This window comes from Lotus japonicus, chromosome 3, assembly GCF_012489685.1.
Source record: "Lotus japonicus ecotype B-129 chromosome 3, LjGifu_v1.2".
NCBI lineage: Eukaryota > Viridiplantae > Streptophyta > Magnoliopsida > Fabales > Fabaceae > Lotus > Lotus japonicus.
In genome coordinates, this window is record NC_080043.1 from 83,471,705 (window position 1) to 83,484,305 (window position 12,601).

Sequence of the window (12,601 nt, forward strand, 5' to 3'; positions counted from 1 at the left end):
TTGGGTAGGCAGGGAAGTAAATGGATCACGAGCTAGTATACCAAACATTGAGCTACAAGTTTTCATTACTTTTCTGCTCATTAAGTCTTAGTACTTCATGTTTGATTCATTTTAAACAATCTCTAGGTGGTTTGAGACTTGCATATAGAAAAAATTTCTTAAGAAAAAAACATCACGCCATGCTATAGAGAAAAAAATGGACATAATCATAACACATGAATATAATGTGAAAAACTTCAAAACTCGAGAAAATTTGTTTCCTAAACTAACAAATCGGGAATAAATAGTAAATGAAAATTGTTACAACACATAGATTTCATTCTCAACTACCCGATGACTCCCGAACACTCACGCAACTCACGAAAGCAAATATTTGCACTACATGACAATAGTCTAAAACAAAGAGAGAAAAAAAAATACATTCTTAAAATGTTTCCTTGTGCAATTTGTAGCCAAAAACTCAGGCCAACATATAGTCTTGCCTCTTTATTCCTTCATCAAACTAGGCAACGTGAGACTTATCATAGAGTTTCTTTGACCTTCATCATCTGGCGATGTGAGACTTATTTCACCATTACAATCAATCTCAATAAGATAAGTTAGCCCACACATGTTGATGTTTCAAGTTCGAACATGATTCGTGTCCGCCGGAAGCTGCCCGTATTAGACCAACAAAGTTCTGTTATCTCTAAATCTGGTTCAACTTTCAGTATCATCATTCAATTGATTTATTACTTCAACCATAATGATACAAATCTATTGTTTCACTCACCTTCTCGTTTAACTTTTTATCATAAGTTATTGAATCACAATGGAACTTCACCAAAAATCTTTTGTGAACTGCTATGTTTGTGCAACTAACATGTTTCTTGATTAGAGCTAGTGAGCACCCATCCTGGGGCACATTACAAAGGACTTCCATCTTGTCACAGTTATTATGCATCAAAACTTATGACTTATAGCAGCTTTATGACAGTCACATTTGTCCTTGACCAAAATCACAATATGAACAACATAAATGCTGGTAAGGCTCATGAATAAATGTCAATAATATATCAATATCAGATGAAGAAGATAAGGAGAGGCCGTTCAAGGACAGTTTTGTTTGTTATACTCTGTATTTAGATTAACTTATTAATCTACCAAAAAAAAAGATTAGTTACTTGATGTTCGAAACACCTGATAATAATCATAAGCTTAGCACTACAGAGATTATGGGAAAAAAACATGTGATTTTACCTAAAATTTAAGTTAATTCAGTCCAAACAAGTTGAAACCAATGCAAATTTTCCCTAAACATGAGTGCATATTTAGATACATGTTGGAAAACCACAATAAGATCAAAATTATGGTGGACTATCATAAAAGTTAAAGAGATATTGTTTCTATCTATCGTGGTTTTGGTTTAATCATGCTTTTTCACCATATTTTGACAAGAGCTTTTCCAAAATGATACAAGCTTACATATCAAATTGGATGCGCCCAAAATGAGAATTGGGTTTTTCATTGTGTGGGAATAATCAAAATGAAAGGAAATAGAATATTAATGAAGTATTACAAAATTCACAAGTTTTTTAATTAAATTTAGTAGCATTTTTGTTTGACTGGAATCCAGACAAAGATAGCTATGGGGTCCGAGAGAATCATTACTCTTCACTTACAACTAATGAATTCTTTGTTCAACTTTTCATTTACTTGCATCCAAATGAGGAAACATTAGATACCTACATTACCCATCAAGCAATCTTTCTTTGTGATAACCAAACAAACCATTTAAATACCAATCGCTTTTTTATAATTCCGCTGTGGTGTTTGCACGACCCAATTAATATATTATGGACCCAAATTCTGCTATTGTTCCATGACATGTTGCTTTTACGCAATAAAAATGAGAGAGATATAGAAGACTGTGGAACAAAGGTCGATGTCAAAACTAAGTGTCACGTACAAATTCTGGACCACGGCTTTAAATTCCAATTGCCTGAACCATACCTACAAAATCTAAATTTCTGAAAAAACATAAATGTTGTATACTGACTCAAACCCTTATAGTTATACTTAGTATAAGTGTAACTAAAAGTTCCAGCCGTTTCGATGCAAACCAAAGAACATGTATTGAAACTTGTTTAGTGCATTTTCTAGTACATAAGTTCTAATAAGCACGTTCCAAACGGGCTCTAAGTGCAAGCTGAAAATAACACTGAACTTTTAATTGATTCAATTCAATGCATGTTTAAGCATGCCAAAAACCAAAACAATCTCCTATTTTCAACACTTACACGTGAATGGACAGTCGGTTGCCCATTATACATGAGGCTTACATGTATAATCTTATAAACCTAATATAAATACAGGAGTCCAATCAATAAATTCTCTAAATAGAAAGGACACATTCAGAAAACTGATAAAAATACAAACAAAATTGATTGCAAAACCAGCACAACCATCAATGACAACACGTGAAATGAGCTAACATCTCCAACTATGTGGAGCACCCAAATTGAAAAGATAAAAAAGGACCTATTTCAAGGGGACCTACCTTGGATCAAAACATTGCCCCCTGTGTATGGCACTTGCACAAAAAACTGATGCCTTTGAATGTCTGGAAAGCTCACAAGTCATAAATTCATGGACAAGCAAAAACCCATCATGCAGCCAGCAGACACAACCTTTTTCAAACAGCAGAAGTTGTTATTCAGAAAAATGACTTTCTTCGCCTACTCGTCTTTTGATGAGCTGGCGTATCCAGTTCCGTTGTCCAATGATGTTACGTTAGATGAAGCGCTAGATGACAAAGAACTACCAGCAGGACCATCACTTTGATTGCTTCTTGATGGGTTTCTCTGAGGATTGTTAGTTGCAGGGTTCTGTCCCTCCTCGGCTAGTTTTCTCATAAGGTTCATGATAGTTGGAATAAATTTGGTAGACAAAGATATGATTCCCGGAAGCTGAAAGCAAGGAACTTAGAAATAAGACTGCTTTACAGATAATGAACAGTTAGCAAGAGACAGATTAACTAAAGAGCTACTTCACACGTGAACCACACTAAATGCATGTTTGAAAATCCTTCTAAAATTGAATCTTAAGTCTATTAATTATGGGGAGAAGCTTTGGTGACTAGCTTCTAGATTTCAGAATTGGTTCTGATGAAAGAGAAGTTAATCCGAACATGCTATGAATGAATAGTAGCTAATTAGATGATCTTGCTACTGCTGATTACAGATTGCAAGTCGCAACCAAACTCCAACAGGCATGAGACACACAATAATCATGAATATTGACATTCAACAATGAATTATAAATTGCAATAAATTATACTCACAGCTCCATTGCGAAATTCACCCGAAACGTCAAGCTGCACCCATAGGGCTTTAATAAGAAGAAAACCAACAAAGATGATACCCAGATACATGGGATTTCTGCCACATAGAATACCAAACTTGGTGTGAGATCAATTGAATAATACAACAAACCTGAAGGGTTTTTTTTAGGTTTGAGCTTTAAGCAAAAAAAAAAAAGTTATTAAAATGCCCATCCAATACTTTATGTCCAATACATATTTAGTACTTTTACATTGCGCAGCTGATACAGGAGGGATGCAGAGCTAAGAGCAAGTGAAAAGTAGACATTAGATGAGTACAGTTGATATGCACCTTAGAAGTGTCATAAACTCATTGAAACCCAGAATAGCCAAAGCAAATATTGCCCATGGGGGAGGTAACCAGTTGTTATTGCGCTTGTTGGCCTCCTGAAAATGTAAAAGGTATTGCATCAATAAGTAAAATTTAGTAACACATTTCTCAACGATAACATGATTCATATGCATCCATAATGTGCATCAAATTGATTTTTTATAGCCCTTGGGACCGTGCCAACTGCCAACAACTTCACAAATACAGGAAACATACATGAAAATATAAAAACACAGCCTTGCCTCATTTTTTAACACAATTGAACCAGATGGCTTCAGCTACATGTTTAAAATAGATATTCAAAAGAAAGGTGTAGCATTTAAATTTTCTCATCACATATTTTCTGTTTTTCCCATGCATAAAGGAACCTTTAAAATCTAAAATAAAAAATGGGAAACACCATGCCTGAGCAGAAATGGCTTGAGAGACACTGTACTCTGTTTCTGTCTTGAACTGCCTCCACAAAGATTTGCACTGGACAGGTGTAATTAATGTTTTAGAGGATGGAACCTGCATAGGAAATTCGATCACAACAAGTGATCAGCTCTCAAGCTAGAAAATGTTCCTAAACATCATACAAGGAACCAAAATATAGCATTTTGTGGCCCAAAATTTATGTTCACGTAAATATTGCTAGAGTGATATACATTCTTAAGAAATCAAATTTTTAATTGATGCCAATCAGATCACTCATTTACCCAAGATGAGTACACAATTTACCACTTAATCAAATAGAACTAGAAGTATCAATGATGAAAATGCACCTCATCCCAACTGCTAGAAGCTAGCGGATCAACCATTGTGATACTCCTATCTTTAGCAGCATTGCTCGATGAATCCAACAATGCAACTGCTAATGTTTTCTCGATATTATCGGTATCAGCATCATCCAAACGAATTGCAGCCATAACAGATAGCAATTTCATAGACTGCAAAGGATTAAATTTGGTTTAAAAGATAAACTACAATGCAAACTAAATTAATAAAATAATATTCATGATCATGTCATACAGCAGAGCGGGCAGTTTTGGTGATGGCTCGAATATCTTCTTTCCCCGTCCAAACACGAGGCATTGAATCAGAATCATGGCTAAATAACATCGTAAACCTGTTTCAAATTTAAGATAAGTATCTCTAAAGTAAGACTTGAAGGAAGAGGTAAAAGGTCAACTACGATGCAGACGGTTAATACCTGTCCTTCATACGGATGAGAACCCTTCCAGCTTCTTCCCTAGCCTTTCCTTCTACCACACCCCTTGCATAGTCCTCTAAACTCAAAATCAATTTTTGTCTCGTTTCTTCATCCATATCAAACCCAGTGAGTGCAGCAGAAAACCCTGAAACTGCTGATTCAATCTCCCGCCTAAGAATGCTCCTTATTGATGGCCAAGTTTCACTATTAGCACCGTCCAAAAGAGCTTCAACAGATCCAGACAGAGCTTCTTTAAGTTTAGCCTGCAACATTACCACTATCAGATAACTTCCCAAGAACAGTCTTTGAACTTTTGAAAATAGAAACAAATAGATCAACACAACTCACTAAAAATTCATAAACTAATTACCTAAATCACAGTCACTAAGTATGAACAATATGTTACACTTTTGGCTTGCCATTATTAATAGACAATGTATTGCCAATGCACACTTATCAAATTTCTATCTATCCCTTTCTCATGGATATATTTCCAGAAGAGATCCTTTCTTAGTTTTAGTCTCATAGTCAGTCCCGGATAGCGGGATAGCGCATAGCGGGCTGGCCGCTATTCAGATTTTTTATATATAATTTTATATAATTAATAGTTTAATACTATATACATATAAATAGCAAACAATGTCAAATATTGCCTAAAATTCATAACACTCGTAATAGAAATAAATATCATAAGTTTTGAACAATAACACAACTAAAAACCACTCAAAAGCAAGGTAAAGAAGTCGAATGTGCAAATCTGAATGAAGAATGAAGCTTAATTCTTTCAAGTTTAACCTATAATGGCCCTGAGAAGTCCTAACATGCCCCTAAAAAGGTTCCCCAACGATTTAAAACCAAGGGGCTTGAGTCATTTTTTCCTTCGTTCATATAGCGCCGCTATTTCCCGCTATTGGCTGCGACTGCCGCTATTTTGGCCGCTACAGCCGCTATTGTGAAGTGCGCCGCTATTTCATCTCAATAGAGGCAGGGAACCGCTCCGCTACGCCGCTATAGCGGCGCTATAGCGCTATTGACTACTATCTCATTACCACGCTAGATATTTCAACATTGAAATTTTGGCACAAACATGTATAATCTGAGATCTTAGCATCATTATTGAGCTTGAAGATAATCACTTAAAGATTCATAAGACATGAATAATCAATGCTAGATATGTACCTCATATGAAGAAGTAAGTTCTGATATTCTAGCTGCGCGCACAGATTCAACATGTGCATCAATATCACGCTTCAATTTCTCCCGTACTTTAAATGTATCCCAGTTTGCTTGTTCAATAACAACATCTGCAATGATAGTAAATCAGTTTCATGTTGTAATTTAGTTAAGCAAGTATGATGCATACTTGCAACAAATATTATCAAGTTTAACTTCTCAGAAAGTAGATCACTGGAATGAACCAAATCCCAGCAACTCTGCTCCCAGCACCAAATCAATCATTTTACACAAACGCAGTCTACTTTACTACCTGTTTATCCAAATACTCTTTTTTCCCCTTTCCATGGTATTCATTATAGGCTTCAACATAATTTATTGTTCACTACCCACTAGTTAACAGACAGAATACACATTTTATTTATTACCTGAACATGCTTCGTCAAATTGAGCCATAAAAGACCCGATGCATTTATTAGCAGCAGTAGAAAACCCTTCCCCTCCATTTAAAGCCTTTTCAAATGCCTCCTTGAATTTGTCAAAAGTTCCTGATCTTAGATGTCCCAGCACAGATTGGAATGCTGGTTGGACAAGCTAACCAATTGAAAAGGTATTCCATCATAAACCTTATTAATCATCATAAAAATCTACAAAAGCTTCTTTAAGTAAAATTTAAAAAAGATAAATCCTATAATCCCGAATCTAAAATGGCCATTCATTATTGATTCAATAATCAAAAAAATAGAGTTTCTCTTTCAACAATGTAAATTTACTTATGTTCATGAAAAAGAAAAAGGTTTAACAACCATGATTACACCAGGGTTGTTAATGGCGGATAGCGTAGTGTAGCGGCAAGCCCAAAAAACGCTATTTCGAGCGCTATTACGGCGCTATAGCGGCAAATAGCGCAAATAGCGGTAAATAGTGGAGTAGCGGTGAACCCCCAGGGCGCTACGCTATAGGCTATTGCGCAGCTATAGCGCGCTATTAACAAGCCTGGATTACACAAGAGCCAAGTTAAGAAGAATTACTTGCAACAGTTTTTCTTGAAGTTGCTTTTGTTTTGCAGATCTCACACCTTCATCGAAATAAGTGGCCTCAGCATCATACCTAGATTAAAAGAAAATGCAATAGCTCAATTTACCTTCTGTCCACAATCAACTCATTCTTGCATGATGCACCTAAGATCAAGACAGCACACTTCTAAAATTTTCTACAATGCCACAGTTTACTTGAAGATTACAAATAACATCACAGCAATAAAATTGGTCTTTGACATACAAAATAACTGATAAGCATCTCATCCATTGACGGTCTTTTAAAATTTTAAAAATAAATTAAGAGAAAATATTTTAGAGATAAAATATTCAAAAGTATAAAACAGATATACACAAATATATTATATAGGAGTAGATGAGGTAAAGACCCTTGACACCATTTTTGTGTATGTGTAAGGATTGGAAGAGAAACCTAAAATCATTAGATGGTATTACTATGTAATGCCATACATGAAACTAACAAATTGGGCCATTAACATTTATAGACGTCACACAAATTAAACTCTACTTACTCTGACAAATAAGCATCAAGGAGTGAACTGATCTTTTTCCCAAATCCAGGAAGTGGGCCAGATTGCACAGCCTCTTCCAATTGACACCATTCCTAAGTGATGATTGAAAGCAATTTCCACAGAATTAGTAGTTTAGAGTGTCAAAAAATGTATGAAAAAGAGAAGAAAATATAATTTAATACCTCATTTTCAGAAAAAGAAACATATTTCTCATTTGCAATTTCTTCACATCGTACAGTAGCAACCATAACCTACAAGGGAGTCGTACCCTCAATGGTTAATGAAATCAATATACATGTGAACAAAAAAGCATGACTCTAGCCCGTATATTACCTTATGTGCAGGAAGGTCGAGATCTTTGTTCTCCTTAATGACTTTCCATATTTCCTGAGCACTAAAAGAAAAGCCAGAGGCAGGAACTACTCCACGACGGTCCCCTGCAAGCCCACCAGGAGCGATAGAATGATAGAAACGTTGCCTCAAGCTAGCAACCTACATGTAAAATAAATCAGAACAGAAACAATATTCATATTAGAGAATAAGAGATATTCAATAAACCAAAAATATCTATTCTTAATATGAAAGCCAAATAAATACAATAATTTATATACAAAGATTGAGTTACAAGTTACAACCAACAGTTACAGGTGCAGATATTGAAATGTATACAACCACAAATCCTGATAATGCTCATTTTCAACAAGTAAACCAGAACGAAACTGGTGCACTAATCATACCTGCTCCTTAAATTGTTCTTCCTTCTCTTCAAAACTAGAAAGTGCAACAACTTCAACCTGAGCAGTAATTGCCAAGTGCAAACAATTAATATAAATTACCAATAAAGTGCTGCAATGCACGACGAAGAACATCAATAAGATAAGCAATGTCAAAGAAGGAAAAAATTACATTGAAAAATTCACTTAGAGGGGTTTCCTTGTGGGCGTGTGGTTTAGGAACAGAGTCCCAGATCTGCAGGAAAAATAAGTAAAGTAAGAGAGGTTGGCAAAAATTACTTCACAACTCAAAAAACATCAAATGAAGATGAAAATACTGCATTACCTTTTGAATATCTTCTCGCAAAACAGGTTCTAAATTTTCGAGTGGTGTCTATAAAGGGAAAAGTATAACCACATCAACAACCAATAAAAAAAAGTACAGAATTTAAAAATAATGACTGAAAAATAAAAAATAAATAAAAACAAGAAAAAGCTATTTGCTTACTCACCCTTGTTTTATCACGTATGACAAACAACAATGTTGTTTTGCGCGGACTAAACAATCTCATCATGACCTGAAAGCATGCAACTAGATATATGACAACTCTGAGATTCAAGAAAACTGCTCGTAGTCAAAAGGCTGACAAAAGATACCTGAAAGACAGTTTTCAAAAGCGGCTTATTTGCAGCTTGCTCACGGCCAATGTCATGGCACCACCTTTACAAGCATTTCATACAGAAAAAAATTAGATGCATAAAGAAAGAAAATCAACTGGAAAACATCAAACAAGAAGTACAAGCAGCTAAACAGACATCAAATTTTCTGAAACTAGCTTGTATTAAAGATGTCTCATTGAAAAGAAGGAAAAACTCACATGTTTATTAGCACTATATCTGAGACAGCAAGAGCAAACAGAGCACTCTGCTTTTCAAATGCAGTATCATCCTGAGAGATAGACAGTTTCAGTATACACGGAAACAACCACAAAACTATCCACTTCTCATCCTTTGTTCAGATTTTTGCCAATGACAGAGATTTCTGGTTTAAAGAATCTTAAGTCCTAATTATTAAATATTAACTATTCCTAACCCATCATAAAGCAAACACAGGATTATAATGATTATGAAACTCTTTTTTCTTGTAAGCATATGAAGTACAGGGGCAGGGAGATAACTGAACCTTGCACTTCACGTTTTCCATTGAAGAGAGAGAGAGAGGGAAAAAAAGGGCATTACTTTGCAAGTAAAAAGAGGAAAAACAAATAGATGGTACAGTTAAATCTTGAAATAAATATTTTATGTTTCATAGGGACTAGAGACACATTGGCATATATCCATTTCCAACTATAAATTGTAAATGCAATGTTATTTGGATATTGGAAATATACTCTGAATCAACATCACTGTTATTATCAAAGTAAAGGTATAACAATTAACAATAACAACCAAAACCTTTTCCCACTAGGTGAGGTCAGCTAATAGATCAAACAAGACCATAATATCCAAGGTATAACATGTGAGGAAAAATTAACACCTCTCCACGTTCTCTTCCATCTGTACCCTCCAAATCCATCACAATTGTACAAGGCTCGATGCCAGTACATCTAGCCATCCATATTCCTTTGGTTGTTTGAGACCTGAAAATAAGCACATCACATCAGGGCCTTTTTAATTGAGTAAGGTTTATATGACATGTCAGACTTGTAAGAACATACCTTCCTTTAAAAGCATCCATCTCTCTGAAGTTGGTTCCAAACAAATGATTTAATAGTGTGCTCTTGCCTGCCCAGAGAAAAGAAAACAACAAATTAGATAATTCAAAGATCCATTTATTGGGAATAGCTCACATCTCACTATCCTGATAGATTGAAACAAATATAAAATGAGTTGAATTTAAATGGAAGAAGAAATAGGGAAAAAAGGATGAAGTTCTTAGAAGATTTGAGAAAACGGATAAAGAGACTAAACCACCAGAAATCACCGTTTTAAATAGATAATGAATTCATAAATCTATGTCCAATTCAACTAGACGTTATTGCTCGTTACTTCATAAAGTACAAATTCGATTTAACCTTTTCATGAATTTGAAATAACAATCATCTCAGTATATAGTATCAAGCAAGTTATCTTAATTACATCAAAATCCTCTATAGCAAAGACCGGAAAAAACAATCATTAAATCCAATTAGTTTATGAAGATAAGAAGAAACAATACGATTATGAATAAAGCAAGAAAGCATACCACTACTTTGCGGACCCATTATAGAAACTACAGCATACGAAAGCCCACATTCACCCAATTTCACCTCCTTCATAAAGGTTTCAATTCCAGAAGCATTGAATGTACCATCTCCATCAATAAGCTGAGTTGAACAAGAAGTCTCACTATTCGCTGCATAAGCAAACACTCACATTGTTAGTTGAAGGCGAAAAGATTCAAAATACTCAGCAAAAATTTCAAGTAAACCACTAATTAGATCCATATGAAAAACACGAGAACTCGGGAAAAATCGGAAAAACTAAATTCTCAGGTTTGAAAAAAAAAAAAATTTATACATGTTTTCTGGTTCCACACATCAGTTCAAGCCCAATACTTCCAGCTGAGAAGCATACAACAGAATAATTAGATTAATACATAATTGCCATTCTCTTCTTCACTCATTTTCCTCCCTTAATCAAAAAGCATTTTAGTCTAAACCTTGTAAAGGATCCAACAATTTAGCCATACAAAACACAAATTATGGATCAATCAAATTGTCACACTTAATCAAATCACCAATTGCAATAAATCCCAAACAGATAATCACTCAAAACTGTATAAAATTAATTATGATATCATAATTAACAACAATAAAAGAAAAGAAAAAACGAGAGTTAGAAAAATGAAGCCAAAAAGCAAAACGCATGGAAGTGTAACTGCAAGTTTCGGTTAACACCCAATATTCATCTTCTATAAAAGATTGAAACTTCGATGAGAGTTGAAACTATAGAAAGCAATAACTGAAGAACACAATTTTGATCAGAAAATGATGGAAAATGCAGATCGATGAAAAGGGAAAGGGGATTGCGATTGAAAATTCGTACCCATTATCGTGGAATTGGCGACGGTGTTGAGAAATGCGGCAAGGAAGATCGAATGAGAGAAGAGAAAACGAAGGGGCGATCTCAGAGTCACAAGGCCATTGCCATTAGCATAGCATAATAACGTCACACATATACTCGTTTTCCTCTTTTTCTTTTTCTTTTTTCTTTCTTGTGTGGGTGTGCAAATTGAAAATTTGGAAATGATTTTTAGGTATTATAAATTAATAGTTTTATCGAAAGATGAAAATGGCTTTTTTTCTGATATTCAAATAAGAAAATGTATTATTGTTGTTGTGTAATGATGTTGGTTTTTAATTAAAATAAAAACATTTCTATTTGAAATATTCAAAATAAATGGGAGTGAATGAAAATTGAAGCAAAGAGTAAATGAATTCCCTTGTAAATATTTTTGTGGGAAATGGAAAATTGGAAATAGCATCTTGGCCAATCGGTATGTTTTCCTGTTGGCACAATCCACCGTCCTTTTTGTTCATATTTCTGTTTATAATCCTCTCAACAAATAATTTTTCGAAATTTAAATTTATGTCATCATCTTACTTATATGTATAAATAGTTTTATATAAATATATAATTGAACTTCTTTATTTTAAGTTTTAATATAATTTAATTATGATTAAGCATAATGATAAACTTTGATTGGATATAGTTAGACTTATATATAAAACTTATATTTATTAAATTCTATTAAAAAAAATATGGGTGTGGAGTGTGGTACTAATATCTCTTCTTGGAAACTTTCAAACTTTGACTATATGAAAATAAAAATTGTACTTTTTTATGGGTTGACATATTATTGGTTTTTTAGCTTTCTAAAAAAAATAATTAAATTCAATAATTTTCAATTTTATTTGTTGTTTAAAATTTAACACATAATAAAAAAAAATCCTTAGCACAAGTATCCCTATTAACCACCACAGTCCACAGCATGTAGTCATCTAAGGATTTACGCATTAATCGGTAGGGATTAATTAAGTATTCATTTATCAAAGTTGAAAATCGAACGCTCATCCACTAACAGATAAAGTGTTGAAATATTACGTCAACTCACTTAGTTAAACCGTCTTATTTAGAATTTAGTCTAAAACATAATCATCTATAGACAAAAAATTCAAGAAAATTATTACTTTTTTTTACAATAATGGTAGAATGGAGA

At 34.0% G+C, this 12,601-nt stretch overlaps 1 protein-coding gene across 1 annotated transcript; it reads right to left on the reverse strand.

Moving 5' to 3' along the window:
• Window positions 1–2,189: 2,189 nt before the first annotated feature.
• On the reverse strand, window positions 2,190–11,588 carry LOC130746574 (protein ROOT HAIR DEFECTIVE 3-like). Its single transcript, XM_057599253.1, has 23 exons — window positions 11,428–11,588; window positions 10,586–10,735; window positions 10,059–10,125; window positions 9,878–9,980; window positions 9,219–9,289; window positions 8,998–9,061; window positions 8,853–8,918; window positions 8,687–8,734; window positions 8,534–8,596; window positions 8,365–8,421; window positions 7,961–8,119; window positions 7,810–7,878; window positions 7,628–7,719; window positions 7,089–7,167; window positions 6,486–6,651; window positions 6,064–6,188; window positions 4,885–5,147; window positions 4,704–4,800; window positions 4,457–4,621; window positions 4,106–4,202; window positions 3,654–3,756; window positions 3,323–3,419; window positions 2,190–2,948 (listed from the first exon to the last, which is right to left on the reverse strand). The coding sequence occupies exons 1-23, from the start codon at window positions 11,429–11,431 to the stop codon at window positions 2,718–2,720; spliced, it is 2,436 nt and encodes an 811-aa protein (XP_057455236.1). The 5' UTR covers window positions 11,432–11,588; the 3' UTR covers window positions 2,190–2,717.
• Between the last annotated feature and the right edge of the window lie 1,013 nt (window positions 11,589–12,601).

Bases quoted from the DNA above. Each gene is read 5' to 3' on its own strand.
- LOC130746574 (XM_057599253.1), bottom strand. The intron at 9,981-10,058 runs GTATGTTCTTAC...GCTTATTTTCAG, and splicing joins ATGGATGCTTTTAAAGGAAG to GTCTCAAACAACCAAAGGAA. The intron at 7,879-7,960 runs GTAATATACGGG...ACTCCCTTGTAG, and splicing joins TCGACCTTCCTGCACATAAG to GTTATGGTTGCTACTGTACG.